Genomic DNA, 19,401 nt, shown 5'->3' on the forward strand with positions numbered 1-19,401 from the left:
AGTTACAGAAGTTGATTGACAAGCAATAGAAGTATTTAAGAGGTCATATCATTCATCCGAAAAATATTTATTAAACTCCCATTCTGCTCTTGGCACTGAACCAGGCCCCAATGTACGTGGACCACCAAGTCATTACCTTCAAGGAACTCTCAGAATAATCATGCTTTTCAGTGAAAACTTCCCTCACACCCTCTGCCAGCGGACTGAACCATTTTCTCCTCTGTGATCTCTGATTACATGCTGTCCTTATCTCCCTTCTATTGCTCATTTGTACATCTCTGTTCTATATTTAGCCTTGAATTTCATTTAAAGGACCCAATGCAGGCATAGCCAAGGTATGCATGGCCCCTCTCCCCTGTGAAGAGTGTCCCGGCCCAGTGGGAGGGGGCAGCTGGGGACTTCGGTGCCCAGGGATGGGTGTTGGCTGGAAGGAGCCAGGCTCTCCCAACTCCAGGTAAGTTCTCCTTTAATCCTCATGCCCATTCCACAAGGTATAGAGTATTTGTGCCATTTTCCAGAAGAGGAAACTAAAGTTCAGAGACATTTATCTGGCTTAAGTCCAGAAAGATTTCACAGTGGCGGTGAATTCTGAGCAAGGTTTAGGAGGTGGCTGACTTGGCCAGCAGAAATGGGTAGGTCCTTGCTAAGGAGACCGGAAGAGATCAGAGCATTACATTCATTCAGCAGATAGATGATAGATACAGAGAAAGATACAGTGATAGAGAGACAGATATACACAGATAGAGAGATGCATACATACATACATGGGGATAGATACAGAACCCACCTGCCAGTGCAGGAGATGTTAAGAGAGCTGGGTTTGATCCCTGGGACAGGAAGATCCCCTGGAGGAGGGCACGGCAACTCACTCCAGTATTCTTGCTTGGAGAATCCCATGGACAGAGGTCCATGGGGTTACAAAGAGTCAGACATGACTGAAGTGACTTACCGTGCATACACAGATACAGACAGGGATAAACACACACACACACATACAGCTAAATGGTGGTGATCAGGAAATGTAAGATACTGGTGGATAAAGGAAGAGACTGGCTGGAAGCCTGGAAGACCATGACCAGAGCATTTTTTAAAATTTCTTTTTATTTATCCAGCAGCCAAGAACCACCACAGACTGTCAGTCGATACAAGGGACAGGGCTAGAAGAAAGAATTTCTAGAAGAAACTAATTTCTGAAGCTAATTGTGGTGCATTACAGCCCAGGCTGGGGGTGCAGATAAGGGCAACAGCCACCCCAGACTTCATTCCCAAAATCTCTCCCTTCCGTTTCATTATCATCTCTAATCATTTGTTGAAAACCTTACTATCACATATTGGAGCCAATTCTAGTGCTCAGCCTGAAAGTCTATGTTCTCTCACAACTTACCCACACCATCCATCCTGATCTGACCCCGATCTTAAACATTTTATCAGGGTTGGAGCATCTGTGCCCCATCCCTGAGCAGCACAGAGGTATGGGGCTCAGTCCTGCCTCTTATTCCGCATGCGGAATGGCTTCTCCCTGCAATGCTCTCCCAAGCCCCACGCCTCTCCAAAAAAATCAAAGGCCAGTTAACCTCCAAGGCCTAGACCAAGATGTAGCATCTTCAAGGAACTTTCTTTGCCACCTTAAACTCCAGGCAGCTCCCCTCTCAACCTCCTACGGTCATTTACTTTAGGTATTATAATGCCATGTGCTATGATGTGCCCACTCCTTCCTTCAACAAGCAACTTATGGTTTCCTAAAATGTGGAAAATACTGTGCTGGGCTCTGAGAGGGATTTTAACAGAAGAGAAAATCCTGATCTCTCTTCACTCTGGACCTAACTTTCATGGATCTCCTACTTTCCCGAGTGGGTTGCAAGCATCTCTGATCCAACTGAATGCCTCAGTGGCTTTCTGTAGATGAGGGCTTGATCACTTCACAGTGGTGGATGTCCAGCCAGAAGTGGGGACAGACAGCTCTCGCTTCAGACTGTGAAGTCCACAAAGGAAGAGGACAATTTTGCTGAGATGTTTGTTTAACTACATTTCTGATGTTGTAATATTCCAGCACAAACAGAGAGCAAGAACTGGAGACATGAGAATTTTTCCTTCTTCTAACTCCATTCCCTGAGAGGGGCCTTCCTGGTGGCTCAGCCTGCAGAGAATCTGCCTGCAATGCGGGAGACCTGGGTTTGATCCCCAGGCTGGGAAGATCCCCTGGAGGAGGGAATGGCAACCCACTCCAGTATTCTCACTCAAGCTCCATGAAACAGCATCATCCGAATTTGCCTAACACCTCCCCATGATTCACTCTTGCACCTCCAAAATGCTTGCTCTATACAGCCACCAGAATAAACTAGTATTTAAGTTCGTATGAGATCATATCACTCCCCTACTTAGAAAGATCTCTAATGTCTTTCCCTGGACCCCGTGTTCCTATATAATCCAGTCCCACCTAATACATTAGCCTTCTTGCCCCTCAGGGTCACCATCCTCTCTTCTCCAGTCTCACTCGCTTCTCACACGTCTTGGAAAAGCCCTGCAGGCTTGGAATGTGTTGTTCCCTCATTTGAAAACACTTTTCCTTCATCTCTGCTGTGTTAACTGCTCCTCATCCCTGATGTCTCAGCTACAACCTGCAGAACACCAGACAGGTGTCCCTTTAATGAACCCTGACACCCTATTCTTGACCTCGACAGTAGCACAGTCATTAGATACCACTGGGGGATTAGTAGTCACTCCATGTGAAGGCGGTGATTGATTTCTCCACCCGCACTGTGTCACCAGGGCCCACCACAGGCTCACACACAGAGGAGGTACACTGGCTGAATAAATAAAGATCTTACTAAGAACACAACCAGTAGAACAAGCTGTTAATTCACAGAGCGCCACAAATGAACTGAACTCATTCACTCTCAAGGTGCCAGGAAGTTACACACGGCTGTATCTCCGATAGACTTGCATCTATCGGAGCTAGATGCATTGACTAGAGTTCATGTTCCTTGGCAGACTGTTAAAGCAGATGGCCTGCCAAGGCAGATTTGTGTCATTTTTTATGTGTTTTTTAAAAGTTGGTCTTGATTTGGGCTCAGCTAGCCATAAGGTTCTCATGAATTCAGAGCATTAAATGACTATTGCTGAGCTTCCTAGAAATTGCAATTTTAGTCAGTCCTTTGAAAATGGAGCATCTTTAAGAGAGAAGCTATTGTTATGAACACAACTTGAAACAGCAGACAATGAAAACAAACTAGAAAATGGACATGTGATTTAAAAGTCCCAGTGAACAATAACTATAAGACTATTTCTCTTCTGATACAAGCAGTCTTATGTTTCAAAAAAATAAACCCCCAAAACAACAAAAAACATACTGTTATAATTTATAAAAACTACTCAAAAGTCACTATTATAGCATATGGCTGGAATATTTCTACTCTACAATATGGTATCTAACTGCAGTATTTTGGTCAACAGTTTCTCAAAACAGCACTTCTATGTACAACAAAAATTGATGAGCCCACAAAAATATTTTATATCAATAAAACTATTATCCATATTACAAAATGTGAATAGAAGCACTAAACTGGTTTCAGCATGAGAATTTTCCTGCCACAAAGCATATTTTTTCTTTACTTTTATCAGGCAATAAAACAGAAACAAACAAAAAAATCAGAGTGGTAACTATAGATTTCCAAAAGTGTTGAAAAGCTATTGTGATTAGCAATGATTAACCAGTGATTAGCAATGCTGATATTTCCAACATTATTTAAAATTCAGTAAAATTATGAACAAAATATCAAGAAGACAACCTGTGAAATTCCCCATGTCAACTACACTCTAGAAAAATAAATTTAACAAAGACTGGGAATAGCCTTTAATGAGCATGTAATATGTGTTTAGTAAGCTCATTTAGGTTTCACCTTGTGTGTTAAGTCACTTCAGTTGAATCCAACCAGGCTCCTCTATCCACGGGATTCTCCAGGCAAGAATACTGACATGGGTTGCCATTTCCTCTTCCAGGGCATCTTCCCAGGGATAAAACCTGCATCTCTTATGTCTCCTGCATTGGCAGGTGGGTTCTTTACCACTACCACCACCAACTTAACTGTTAAAAGGCCCATGAGAAGCTAAAGGCTTAAGTGTGCCCATGGCTAGAATGCAGTAGAACCAAGATTTGCACACCTGTTTCTATGCATCTTCTATACCTCAGTATGTTGCTGCGGTTGTTCATTCACTCAGTCATGTCTGACTCTCTACAACCCCCTGGGCTGCAGCACACCAGGCCTCCCGGTCCTGTACTGTCTCCTGGAGTTTGCTCAAACTCATGTCCATTGAGCCGGTGATGCGATCCAACCAAGTCATCCTTTGTTGTCTCCTTCTCCTCCCACCCTCAATCTCTTCCATAATATACAGGAATTAAAATGAAAGGCAGTTACCATGAAAAGAAAGGACAAATCAAACAGGAACTAATCTTCATCTTCAATGAATGAATTGTTGAACTGAACACTGATTTATCCAAAGCATGAGTTGCAGTCTCTTGGGAAAGGATTATGTACTTAAAGAATAAATGAAGAATTTTACCAGCTATGGTAAAGTCTTAACCACTGGATCACCAGAAAAAAAAAGTCCCTGAAATACAATTCTGGCCAGAAAATGTTTCAGTCCTCTATTTTTCTATATACCTATTAACTACTTGATTATCATTTTATAGTTTATGAAAGAAACTCTACATTGTTTTTGCTTGGCTTTTATTAATTTCTCAAAACAGCTGAGTTTTGAGTGAAGTATGTTGGTCTTATTAAGCATTACAAACAGCTACATTCACCTTGAGTTTCAAAGTACAATTTATCATCTGTTTTGTGAATCAAGGCTATGGCCTTGTTTACCACAGAAGTACTGACATCAGATTGGATAACCTATTACTTAAAGATTTTAGGTTACATTGGGGCAAGGTGTTTGTGAGACAAATGCTTTAATAAAAATATCTGACAGGCTCCTGTATTAGAATAACTGCACATGGTTGTCCATATCTCATATTGGCTACAGAGAACTTTAAAATATCTTTCACCAATTTTAAAGGGATGGGCTAAAAGGGAAGTTAGATTACCTCCAATTCTTTAAAATAAAAGGTCTTCTCATTTATACACAAATGTCAGACACACATATAAAATACCAAGTTATATATAAATTTAAATTAATACTGAGTAGGTTCAATCATACAATAAAACAGTATATTTATCAAAGATTTGAGTTAGTTTGAAAAAGTTATAATTTTTTTTTATACTTTGGAACACTGAAGTCTTTATCTTTTGTAAACATCTTAACATTAGTAACTTGTAGATTTAGTTATTAATATAACATTTGGAAGGTTGCACTAATTTTTATCTTTATATAAAAAGTTAAATTTATAATAGCAAAGAAATTCACCTCAGTGAATGTACATATATATGTATATACATGATATATAAATAATATATCATGTATATATATATGGGGCTTCCTGGGTGGCTCAGCGGTAAAGACTGTGCCTGCAATGCAGGAAACGCAGGTTTGATCCATGGATCAAGAAGATCCCCTAGAGGAGAGCACAGCAACCCACTCCAGTATTCTTGTCTGGAGAATTTCATGGACGGAGGAGCCTGGCAGGCTACAGCCCACAGGGTCGCAAACAGCCAGACGCAACTGAAGCGACTTAGTACACACACATGCTTCTATATATAGTATACATTGTGTGTGTGTGTGTGTGTGTGTGTGTGTGTGTGTGTGATATATTACATATAAGGGCTTCCCTAGTGGCTCAGAGTAAAGAATCTGCAATGTAGGTACTGTCAGGCAGGAGACCTGGGTTTGATCCCTGGGTAGGGAAGATCCCCTGGTGGAGGAAATGGCAACTCACTCCAGTATTGTTGCCTGGGAAATCTCACAGACAGAGGAGCCTGGTGGGTTACAGTCTATGGGGTTGCAAGAGTCAGACAGGACTGAGCAACTAACATTGTATCTCTCTCTCTATATATATATATACATTATTCCAATGTTCTGAAACACCAGGAAAGTAATGAGAATTTAGCTTCTCCAAAGTTTCTTATTATGGCCACATTATCAAAACATCAGTAACCACTAGTGAGGAACATCCTCCTAGCTCTGATCAGGGCAGAGGAGTGACAGGTATTTTCTTTTTCTAATTGCTACCTGAGAAGATACATTAAAATTGGCAAATCCACTGACTGCAGAGCTGGCAAATGCATTTGTTTCTCCTCTAGGACAACAGGTCCCTGCACTCTGCAAACTGTAACCTTCACCTCCACAGGGACCACTGCCAAGACCTGCCCCCATGGACTTTTGTTTTATCAGAGTCCCTGAATTCTAGGTAAAACAAACTTGAAGCATCAGTCATCATGGTTATTTGGTATTTTTTCCAAGAAACAATTACAACAACAAACACAAACAATCATTTAAAAAAAAGTAAGAAGGTGGAAAGTTCCATTTTGAAATGACCATTATTCTTTGGGAAGGTCCCTGGCTATGCAGAGTAAATGCAGTTTTAAAATTATTTTTAATCAATTAATTTATTTTAATTGGATGATAATTACAATATTGTGATTTTTTTGCCATACACTGACATGAAATAACTGATTGTTTTTAAATGTAGTTCTTTTTGATTTGCAGGGGTGAACACTCTGTTTCCTGAGCAACAAATATGAAATACTCATTAATAAATAAGGCTGACTGGAAAATGCTGGGTACAAATAGTTACTTATTTCTTCAATATTCCTGGTACTGCCAATGATGCGTACCTCTTCTGATCCATGATCAAGTGAAGCTGGCTTTTTTTTTTTTTTTTTACTGCATATCAAGTGAATTGGTAATAACAACAGTAATTAAAAGGGTGAGTTACCACTGTATGATATAATGGCTAACATCTTGGAGGTATTAATTATATCCTATTGCTTCATCACAGCAACCACAATTCACTTCTTCTTCCACAGAGAAAAGTTGCTTTAGAACTCTTTGGATTAGGTCCACTTGGTTGCCCTAAAGCAATACACCTTGGTTTGGAGCAGACTGAGTGAGTCTGTTCACCTATGAAGTGAGCCAACCTAGGAAGAACATAGACTGTGAGATCTGATTCCAACAATAAAGATCCATATGGTCTAAAAGCATGTTTAGCTAATGACAAGGATCTTTGCTTCAAATCAGAAGAGTGATAATTTTCTCATAGGTAATATAGAGACAGTAAAACACCAGGGCATTTAGTCAAATAATATAGCATTATTTGATCTCTAACTACTTCTTTGTTACTGGAATCTTCTAATACTCACCTTCATCCACTCCAAAACTATCTACTGCATATCTTGAATATAAAGAAAATGACCAAACAGTAGCATTTTCTACCAATATTATTCTTCTGAAAAGAGGGTTTTGCCTTATAGACTGATCTTTACAAAAACTTTCATCTGCCAGGTTTCTCTCCTATTCGCTGTAACAGTGAAAATACTCTTTGGAGAATTCACATTGGCCTGAAACAACCTCCATAAATCCTAGTTTTGAGGATGGTTTATGGAAGTCACCTGATAGCAAGCATAAAATAAGGTAATTTTTAAAAGAGTATTTCCACATATGGATGTAGCTATACACGAGTTTTTTAATGCATTGCAATTAGTTCCTGGTGATCACAAAATATAAAACTACAAAAAGATTTTCTGAAAATACTGCTTGAAGGCATATATGAGTTCTTGGGTCTTGAGATGATGTTTACTGAGCCATCAACAATCACAGATTCAAAAAGTGCCATATCAAAACACTGAGACAGAAGGAAGACACCATTTGCTCTGGAAAACTGGTAAATAATTTTACATGTGTTTTAGTGATGAAAACTAAAATTACTTCTGATGAAGTCACATGAAACGTCTGTTTTCATAAACTAAGTTTCAAAAGAAAGGAAAATTTCTAAATCAACCTAAGCCTATATAAGTATGTAAACTGATGAATATCAGAAGCCCTCATTGAAGTAGTTCATCCACAAAATGAGAATTTTTATACTCATATTGGCCAAAAAAGCATTTTTAAAATATTCTCACTGGGCATTTCCTTAACACTATGATCATCTTGTAGAATGATTTCCACTCATTTTTTGAAGGAGAGTGAGGAGAACTCTTTTCTAAACTTATCTATTCTATTTTTGTAATATAAAGCGCTTCTAATTAACAATCTCTTTTCCAGAGTTTGAGCTCCCCCAGCCTCAGAAGCTGAGGTTACACAGAGAGTAGACCACATTCTAAAATTATAACAACGAAAATGCACTGCTGCATTAATAGATAGCTCCATGTTGCGTAACATTCTTCATATTCATCAGTTTACTTGGTAAGTAAACTGTCATATAGGTGTTTAAACTGTCAGTACAAGGGTATAATTCAGCAAGGAGAGGAGAGCCGTTGTCTAATCAGATACTGGAATGTCTGGATTATTCTCATCTTAGTCAAACAGAATTCATCACAGACTGTGAATTCATCACAGAATTCATCACAGAGCAGGTCTGCTCTAGCCTCTGTCTGTAAGTTCCAATTCATGAGGCACCAAGAGAAATTTCATGTAACACGATATCAATGGCAAAGTGGTTCCATGGCCCAGACTTTGGTTGCTGTTACAGAAACGTGCCAGCCGGTTGGACTGAGGATCCAGGCACTACACCGTATGCTCTGCCAAGGACAGGACCCTATGTCCACAGTACGGCGAGAGAGAAGGACAGACGTCAGTCTGTCTTCCGAAGCCCTCTTGAAAACCTTCAGACATGTAACCAGTAAAGAAGTCATGACGCAAATCATCCACAAATATCTCTGAAAGCCAAAGGGACTAGCACATTATCTAATCACAGCAAGATTATTTGCAAAGGATAATGTGAAAAGTGTAAAGTGAGAGAGCCTGTTTGCACTTTTTCTTCTGTGGCTCTGCTTGAAAGAGTATGATTTCTCTGTACATGCTTCTACTGAGTAAAACATTTCGCTTTGCCATCGGATCATTTCAAGGCAGGAAATAAATAAAAATGAAAAAAAACAGGATGAAAAAGATTTTTATACCTGAGAAATCCGCTGCTAAGAGATCTACCGCCTTTAAAACCTTCACTTGTAAAATGCCGACGTCCTTCATATCTTTCAGGGAGTTCTGTAAGCACTGGGGGAGGAAAGGAGATCCAATGAACACAGCTTTCTGATACAGGAAGTACCTTCTAGATTTATCATCACCTTTCTCATGCAAAGCTAGGAGAAGTTCCAAACCTCCTTATATCAGTCAACAGGGAACTTCAGCATTTGCAACAATCAGATTCAAACTGACTGAGAATTAATTAACTTCAGCTTTTAAATAAACAAATTACAAAGCACATGCAATCTACTTTTAACATAGCCCCCTGGTGATAGTACAGACATCCCACCAGGAAAATGGGTGTAAAATGACATTGATTCTCTGTTCCTTCTTCTTTCTCTATAAAGAAACTTTTAAATCACCCCAAAAGGCAACATTATTCTGACTCAGTTAGAATAAACTTTATGGGTATCAGAGAACTAAACCTGGACACTTCCTGGGTACATACTACCACCAGAAAGAGTGGGGATGGAAATAGAATGAATTTTCTAGTCCACATGACAGCCTATTCATTAGAGACTGTGCATCCAATATTGCTCTGTAATCATATTTACTTTAATTTTTAGTTGGCATGTGCCAAAGCTCTAATATACCTAATGATAATTCTTGAGCATTTACAGAACTATTTAAATGTCTATCACACTACATTGCTTAGAAATTGTGCAAGAAAGAGATAAGCAGATAAATGCTCTTTGCCTGTCTCCAAAACACATCTGCTGAAAAAGATGTACTTTCAAACCTTTGGATACAATATTTCCATGATTCCATATTTTTAGATAACTAAAAACCTGTGATAAGTTGATCCCAGAGATTTATGGAAGGATAGTAAGACCCCTATTATTTAGGCATTTCAGGTCAGAATCACAAAAGCTTAATAACAGTTAAGGTTTGCCTAATGTAATATGCACCATTCCTAAGAACTTTTAGAAGCTGCTTCTTCAAATAGTATTTTCAATCTTAAAAAAAAAAAAAAAAACTAGTATTTAAGATGGACACATTTGAAACAAAATATTTTCATAATTTTGAGGTGAAATGCCTTTGAAGATTATCTATTCTCAAAACCTAAAAAAACAAATCCAGGGATCTGGAACTTGTATCTTACAAAGCAATATTCTTTTCCCTCTTAAACATTGGCCAGCTGTCTAGCTCAAAAACAAAACAAAACAAAACACTTGATCTTTTTATTTTGATTCTACTTTTTCAAACCTCTTTTAAATTAGTATTCCCCAAATCTTGAGGCATTATGCAAAGCAGTCATTTTGATCTTACCTAATGTCACCTTATAAATACATGAAACTCCTCATGAATTTGGAAAATTTTGCGATTTGTCCATGGGAAATTTGGGGGACTTTTGCTTTATTTTCATTTGCTAAGGTAAAGTCATCAAAGAGAATATAAAAAGTGGATTTTGTCAAAACTTCTTTAAAGTATGTCAACCTTGCATGCAGAATCTTGTGTTGTCAATAAGATGTGTGGCTAGACTTTGTAGTCCTGAAGATAAAGGACTATTCAATTAATCAATACACCTTGCACAGTGAAGGAGTCTGGAGACACTTAAGTTTACGCTGAGAATAATATTCCCATTAAATTGGGATTCATCTTCACTTCATTTCCATGCCACTTCCTTAAAATGCACCTTTCAATGTGTGTGGCAGTAAAATAAACGTATTGATTCACAAAGAAGATGGAATAAAACCAGAATGCAAATAAAGACACCAAGAAAGCAAGAGCACAAGAAATAATGATGAGGACAAACCCATTTGATTTAAAAATGCTGAGTGGACGTTTAAGAACATTGCAACTAGTTAGGCAAAAATTCACAAACAGTTCTTATCCAGGGGAGTGTAGAACAAGTCTCCCATGCCTCTCTAGGGCTTTGTTTTGCTTTATAAGACACAAGAACTTTCTCACTTGATCTTAAGAGGGTCTAGAAAAGTATGCACAACACTGCAAACATTAATATTTGGTTTATAAAAAGCAATTTTTGTGAATTTATATTAAAATTCCTAAAAATCATATAAATTATTTTTTTTTACAAAACAAAAACAGACTCATAGATTTCAAAAACAAATTTATGGTTACCAAACAGGAACCTTAGGGGGAGGGGTAAATTAGGACTTTGGGATTAACATACACACATTACTATATATAAAATAGATAGTCACCAAGGACCTACTGTATAGCACAGGGGACTTTACTCAATATTCTGCAATAAGCTATATGGGAGAAGAATCTGAAAAAAATGGATGTATGTACAAGTATAACTGAATAATTTTGCTGTAAACCCAAAACTAACAGAACAGTGCATTAGTTTGACCAAAAAGTTCATTCAAATTTTTCCTAACATCCTAATGAAAAACCCAAACAAACATTTCCTGGCCAACTCAATAAATGGACTATACTCCAATATAAAATAAAATTAAAAGACAAACAAAATAAAATAAAAATACCTATTCATATATACAAACCTGTTAAACAACCTTTTGCCCCCTTGAGGATTTCAGCTTTCTCCAAAGAGATCCTGAATGGTAAAATATCCAAACACTTTCTCTGGCTTTTAAATAAGAAGGCGAATTCTAAAATCTACTTTCAGCTTTCCACTAACCGTTAACTTCCATGTCTGATGTCTTGTTTAGGAGACATACCACTGAACTTTGGACAAAGATCTCTTTGGATGCAGTTTTTCAATTCTCAGACTTTTTCCAGCTTAAAGGTGGAGTGGGCATGGGGTGGGGAGGGGGCGTAGTAAGGCAGAGCACTCACAAAGCGCTGGGCGATCTGCTTTCTCTCGCTGGGGTCTGCCAAGGGGCACACACACAGATCTGAGACTGAGACCCCCGAACAGGGCGTGAGGGTGACCAGCATCAGAAGGGTCCCCTGGCAGCTTTCCAGTGGCAGCTCCAAGCAGTTGGCTTGCTTGAGTGGGAGGGCTGAGATATCCACTTTACACCTGGAAAAGTTGCCAGAAGCAGACAGAAAAGCGATTAATGTGTGGCGGCTGCGGACCCTCCAAAGCACCTGATTTTCATTTCATCCCCCCATGAAACCTCCCGCTGTCTGGGCACTGGCTGGTTGAGCAGTGAAGGTTGCAGGGGCTGCCCTGGCTGCTATCAGTCCCTCCCGGCACACCACACCCTCAGTAAAGGAGAGAAAGATGTCAAGAAACTCAAAGAAAAGGCAGCATGGAGAAAGTGGCAAACGAACTGAGAAGCAGCAAATCTCTGCCAGATAAAGTGTGCAGAAAGCTGATGAGATCAAGAACTGGGAAGAAAAACAGTTTCAGAGTTTCAGCACTATGGATGCGGGCTCAAGAAGGCTTCTTGGGGTTGTGTCTTTTTTCTTTTTTTTAACCAGCCAAGAGAATAAGAGATGTTGGTTCAAAAAGAGGCAAAAAGACAGGAGCCTGTGCAAGCGGGAGAGGGTTAATGGAGAAACCATTTTCTTTCAGATTAATGCCAACTGGCGAGATTTTATTTAAAGAAATGTGTTAAGGTGTTTTCCTAATAGGCACCGTTCCGCGGGGTTTCCCCAGGTGGGTTTCTGTTAGACAAATGGAGCATGAAGTGCTGTTGATTGATCCCATTTCTGCAGCACAGCCAGAAAAGGCTGCACCCATCTGCTATAAATTGCATGTTTTCCGCCTCTTAACAGTCAATGTTCTGGTGATGTTGAAAACCTCAAACACATTTAAATACAGAAGCAAACACTGAAAGGGTGGGGGGTTGGGGGGCTGAGGTGCTAAGCCATTTATTTGCTTTAACATGGAAAATCCTGGGGTTGCTTGGACCACACTTGCTTCGTTCACGTCCAGGTTGGGTGAGGTGGCAGGGCTGAGTGGAGGGAGGGCGGGCACTGTGTGGTTTGCATTTCCATTCGCCATCTCTAGTTACTGAGTCAGATGACTGTTCCAGACTTTATTACAAACACGGACGCACCACCTCATAATGTCAGACGATAGATTCTTACCCCACATCATTCCTGTACTTTTGTAAGTTTGCAGACAATAGCAAACAGGCAAACCTACCTCATTTATAAAGCAATGACAGTTTTGAGCCACATGGATACGGAAAAAGTTCCAGTTAAATAAATTTGAAAGAAAGCTTGCAATTCTTTCCCAATTAAAGAGAAAAACTACTGATATTAAAAGTCTATGCCTATTTTTAGTATAGAATAAAAAATATTTTTACAGTAAGGGATATGTACCTATAAAATTAAATTTATGTGGGTATTTATTTCCAAATTACCAAAAGTGATTCCAGTTTTAAGAAGAGGTGGCAATTAGAGCTTTTACGTGTAATAAATTCATCATATGTTTCTATTGGAGATATTAAAAAATATATGCATATATATTTAAGTAACTCTCTATGGTTTGAATCAAAATTTTTCTGTAGCGGTAAGTTTACTACTGTGAACAGAGGGGTTAGTAAATTTTGTAAGCAAGTATGTGAGTGGAGAGTTAATTTTGCTGGGGAAGAAATGTCAAGTGCTTTAACTGCGCCATTTCTACAAAACTGCTGCTGCTGCTAAGTCGCTTCAGTCGTGTCCAACTCTGTGCAACCCCATAGATGGCAGCCCACCAGGCTCCCCCGTCCCTGGGATTCTCCAGGCAAGAACACTGGAGTGGGTTGCCATTTCCTTCTCCAATGCATGAAAGTGAAAAGTCAAAGGGAAGTCGCTCAGCTGTGTCCAACTGTTAGTGACCACATGGACTGCAGCCCACCAGGCTCCTCTGTCCATGGGATTTTCCAGGCAAGAGTACTGGAGTAAGGTACCATTGCCTTCTCCATCTACAAAACTAAGGACCTGAAAATTCTATATAAGTATAGCTCTGGTGTTCTTGCCTGGAGAATCCCGGGGATGGGGGAGCCTGGTGGGCTGCCGTCTATGGGGTCACACAGAGTCGGACACGACTGAAGCGACTTAGCAGCAGCAGCAGCAGGGCTGCAGTCCATAGAGTCAAGAAGAATTGGACATGACTGAGTGACTTCACTTTCACTTTTCACTCTCATGCACTGGAGAAGGAAATGGCAACCCACTCCAGTGTTCTTGCCTGGAGAATCCCAGGGACAGAGGAGCCTGGTAGGCTGCCGTCTGTGGGGTCGCACAGAGTCGGACACGACTGAAGCGACTTAGCAGCAACAGCAGCAGCAGTGCATCTGTTTAAGAATATTTGCTAAGCATTATTTTACACTGTTATACACACTTTCATTTAATAAAGCTCTTTCTATGGAAGGATGAATGATCCAAATTTAAGACTTTTCTCTGGTGGTAACCTTAAATAGGAGAGTATTTATTTATTTATACTCCTATTTAAAGGGACAGCTTTCTTGAACAGAGCAGTTTGCTAATTTAAACAAGTGTGAATCACATCAAAATAAACATTTGGTTTTGTCTCAGAAATTACACATTTTCACAAAATTTTCAGTCATTTCTGCCCACTATGAGACTTTTGCACCTATCTCATATTTTAAGTTTATTTTTATAACAAAGAAAGAATTCCTATACAAAAAAATAGCCTTGCCTATTTTAGATATAAGAGCCACATAAACAACAGATAAGGGAATTTCAGGACAAACGTAATGGATTCTACATTCTCAGTTAATTAATGGGTAATTTCAATCAAATGCTTACTTTTCTTAGTGACCTGAAAGAGCAAATTAAATTGATACATTGGCATCAGGTCAGTCAAAATTAAACCTTGATCCTTTTGTACATGGATTATGACCCCTGTCTCTTAGGGTCCCTGTCCCATCATATGAATTAATCGATTCTTAAAACACCGATGTCTTTAGTCTTAGGAATTAATGTAAAGCGACCCTCTCCCTAGTGTTAACCACCAATTCTAAGGATGACTTTTTATGAACTTTCTAGAACTGAAGTGCTCTCTCCCCATCACTTCGATCCAGCTGGCTGCCCCCTTCACTTTCACATTCTGGAAGAAAGGAGGAAAGAAGGGAGTAAGGAGAAATGACTCTCATACAAAACCCTTTCCTTCAGGCCTCCCATTTTTCTGTGTCAACCTCTGTCTCCATGACTTCAGCTCATCTTCACGTTGGAAGGAGAACCAGAACGCTCAGGAGGTTAGTCAGAGGCTGAAGAAATACTTACATTAACCCCAAGCTAGGAACTGGTTACTGTGTGACCAGCAAAAGCAGAGGAAGAAAAGAAAAAAATAAGGACTTTTCTTCCAGAATTTCAGAACACTTTACCGTAACACTCAATTGCATCTTCTGAAGAGAGGTGAGTATCATGTGAACAAAATGACCTTCTTCAGGTGCAAGTAAATAAAATCTTTAAGATATAATCATTCTGAAATACATTCACCAAAGACAAGTTTAATACAAAAATCTTAAAAGGAGACTCTGGGCTGCTTCATTCATTTTCTACAGGGTATCACATTCTATGCCGAGAAAATACTAAATAACCTGGCCAGCGCTTCACTCTTTCTCCCCACTCCTGAAGCACTAGCCAATCTGCTGTTCTTTCCCAAGACTTTCTGTTTCCTGTTTAGTAACCGGTTGCAGGTGAAGTGCAGAGCTGGGCCCTGAGGATGCCTAGAAGAGCAGATCCAGCCCAGATTCCTCAGCAACGCAAAACACCCTCTCCTCCTTCCCTCCTGCCTGCTCATTCTTATAAACACTACTCACTCACTCATCAATTCTAGAATTTCGCAGGTATTGTCATATATTCTCTCTTCTCTTTTGTATCCTCTAAATTCCTTCCCAAACTCTTCCCAAATGGCAACCTTGTATGAGGCTTGATGAAACACTAAGCTTACTACTCTAGATGCAAATTTTCTTTGAAAAAACAAACTCAGTTTTTGGATATGCGGTTTAAAAGGCTCTCATAATTAGTGTTCCAATTATCATTAAAATCCACCCACATTAATAAATGATGGGGCACGAAGATCATTTTTTCTATGAAGGGCCAAAGAGGAAACAGTTTTAGTTTGGGGCTACATGGTCTCTGCTGCTGCTGCTGCTCAACTCTCCCCTCATAGGAAGAAAGCAGTAATAGACAATGAACACAAATGAACAGTGCTCTTTTCCAATAAAACTTTACTCAAAACCAAGCAGCCTTCTGGACTTGACCCACCCTCGTTAGGTGACCCCTGATCTAAAGAAATGCTAATCATTCAACCGTGATGAGTTACAGCAGGGGAAGTATTTAAAAATTTTCCCACGTTAGTAGATGACAGACAGTACAGACACATTGATAAAGGTATCAGAGATACAACCTACGAACAATTTAAAAGAAAAAAATACCTGTTAACTCACCATAGCCCAAGAGACTCAGGCCAACATATCCAAAGATGTGTTTGTTAACAAAAACCGATGAAGCCATAAAACTTATGAAACTGTACTGAGACAATGTGGAAAACACGTGTGCAGGGCATCCGTGCAAAACACTTGAGTAACGAGCATTAGCCAATCAGGTCTGCTCTCAGGGTGTCTCATGCGCGGCTCCACCGGCAGGGGGAGAGACCACGTATGGACCATAATTCAACAGGTGCTACACGCCGGCCCTTAGGGGACCAGGAACCCATCATTCTGAAGTCAGGTCGTAGATCATTCATTCCATCAGAGGTCCACTGTGGCAACAAGCGGTGAAGAAAAAGGAGCGGGGGACTGGTGTGTCTGTGTCTAGCCAGGTCCAGCCGTGGTTCACGGGCAGGAGATGGAATCCGACGGCTTTGTGACCTCACTCCCGCTCTAGTCTGATCGTGTGACGTCATCACTCCGCATTTTTTTTCAAGATTCTCAGACGTCTTCTCCCTCCTCGCTAAGTCTCTGCCCGTGTGGTCCCATCTTCCTGAAACGTTCTTCCTCCAGTCTGGTCTGGCTAACCACCACCCATGTTACAGGTCTCAGCTGAGACACTCTTCTTCCAGAAAGCTGCCCACAACCTAGTGCCTGAGGACACAATCCCCACGTGAACCCCCAGCTTTTGGTAGGATGTCTGATACACAACATGCTCAGTGTTTGTTGAGTAAAATGAAGGAACAAACAAAATGAATCCTAGTGGCAAAATAAAATCAAACACTCCAAATTATAAAGTCAGTGTTTCTTTTTTGTTAACCAACTGAATACCCTGTAGGGTCTATTTCCTCCTCTATATAAAAAAGAAAGGGAAAGAAATATATGTACTGGATGCCTCCCAGATTCAAATGTCTGCATTTCTATTCACCTGGAGAAAACAAGGACTAAGTTACTTTTTTTTTCCCCCCTCTGTAAGCTTTTTTTTTTTTCCTCTGCATATATTAAAGCCAGCATCTCTAGCCCACAGGCAGTTAATGTGCTGATTTAGCATTGTTTCTGACCTCCTGTTCCTGTCTTTCTCCATTAATCCCACTGCATTTTAATGTTTTAATTCAACACATAATTTTTACCATATCAGTCAGCCAAACCTGCTAAGTTCCACTTGCCATGATAGCTTTTAACCTCTTATTCATCACCATAATTCTATGTTTTATATTATAGACTGGTCAGCTTTTAACTTAAATGCAAGGGGGCAGAAAAGAGTCCTAGAGTTTTAAAAGCTGTAAATCTCAGAGGCTAAGAACGGGGGTGAACAGGAAGCAAATGGTGACTGTGTCAAGCCTCTCTGTGAAAGCAGATCAGCGACATGGGGTGCGATCTGTCCAAAGAAATACCCTGATTCTCCTGCGTGTTGGAGTCACCGGTAAATGGGCAGCACGTCAGAACCACTTTCTAAGGCACCACGTGGGACTCAGGATTGGCTCTGTGGCAGTGCAGTTAAAATAAGCTTGTGCAATCTCATTCTTAACTTTTCCAAACTAAGTCTGCGTGCATCCGTACATGCATGCTCAGTTCTGTCCAACTCTTTGCAACCCCATGGACTGTAGCCCACCAGGCTCCTCTGTTCACATAATTTTCCAGGCAAGAATACCAGAGTGGGTTGCCATTTCCTCCTCCAGGGAATCTTCCTGATTCAGGGATTGAACTTGCAACTTTTGCGCCTCCCTACATTTGCAGGCAGATTCCTTACCACTGGCGCCACCTTGGAAGCTAGGATATTCTATAACAAATTAATCACCAGAATCACAGGGAAATATAAAATATGCTTTAAGAAAACGGTATGATTATGTTGAAATGTTATAGGTTGACAAGAAGATTAATCTATATTTCTACTCTTGCCATTTTGTTTAAAAGTTGGAGCAGGTTATATTTAGCTTTATTTCTTACTCCTCCTAAAAATCCACTGTTTCTGGACCATTGATGGACTCAAAAGACTGTGGTGTTTTGTTTTTTTTTTTTTTCTGGCCCATGAATAGTAGATATCCTGGATTGGGAGGTGGGGTGTTGGTTTGCCCAAGCACCTCTATCTCACCAGCCCTGACCTCCTCAGGAGCTACCTGTGGCTCAGCGGAAGCCCACAAGTGGACCATAAGGACACAAGGAATTTTAGAAAGTTCCCCATGACTCAGGAGAGCCTGGAGGAGGCTGGCTGCCATGGAGGTTGGGGAGGCGGGACAAGCCTGAACTATCACCAAGCTAGCAACCCACCAATGCTCACACAAACACCAGTTATGACCATAACTGACCACTGCCCCAGTCTACCACCGTCCACAGCTACAAAACCAATGTCAGTCAGGCTAATCAACACTGTTCAGTTCTTGAGTCAATAAATATCCTTCCCATCACATCCTGGAAGATAGTCACTGCTCACTTCCACCAAAACACACACACACACAAATCTATTCTGTTTTGAATAAACAAAACTGAGCTGAATTTTAACCAGTCATATCTCAAATACTTAAATAGCACAATTTAGTTGTGGGGATCTGTAGTTATTATCCAGAAGAAAAAAAAAAACTCAAAATTAATAGGAGTAATACTAGCAACCAGCAATAGCCATGGTTGCCAGTTGCCATGATGACCTGCAAGTTGGCAGAAGACCCTGTTACACAGAAAAACCACAAGAAAGGCCACTGCCCAAGGTCTTGTAGCTTGCAAGTGTTGTGGTTACCAGACAGCCCAGGAAACACAACTCAAAGTGTTCCGTCCCTCCTCTCATGATGCCTGCCAGGGGAAGCTTCAGTGGGGTAACAGTTTCTCAGAGAGGCCGTGCAGAACTTTAAACTACTAGCAAGATGGTATCATCCAAAGACAAATTACGAGACAGGCCTGAGAACATTCAACATCGCCAAAGACCCTCCTGACACAAAGAGGTATTTCCCAACAGTTGAGGGGATAAAATAACTGATCCTTAAGAATTACAACAAAGAACAGGAAAACAAAGAGTGAACACTTTTATGTAAGA

The 19,401-nt window shown here is 40.2% G+C and overlaps 1 protein-coding gene across 5 annotated transcripts in view; it reads right to left on the minus strand.

The window, feature by feature from the left end:
• Window positions 1–19,401, minus strand: part of MCTP2 (multiple C2 and transmembrane domain containing 2) — a 202,634-nt gene that overhangs the window by 115,745 nt on the left and 67,488 nt on the right. For all 5 annotated transcript variants that reach the window (XM_068991401.1, XM_068991400.1, XM_068991399.1 and 2 more), the window contains exons 10-11: window positions 11,881–12,067; window positions 9,054–9,147 (exon numbers count right to left, since the gene is read on the minus strand). In XM_068991401.1, coding sequence (XP_068847502.1) covers window positions 9,054–9,147; window positions 11,881–12,067 — 281 coding nt within the window. The remainder of the gene's footprint in view (window positions 1–9,053; window positions 9,148–11,880; window positions 12,068–19,401) is intronic.

Source organism: Capricornis sumatraensis, chromosome 19, assembly GCF_032405125.1.
Source record: "Capricornis sumatraensis isolate serow.1 chromosome 19, serow.2, whole genome shotgun sequence".
Classification (NCBI taxonomy): Eukaryota; Metazoa; Chordata; class Mammalia; order Artiodactyla; family Bovidae; genus Capricornis; species Capricornis sumatraensis.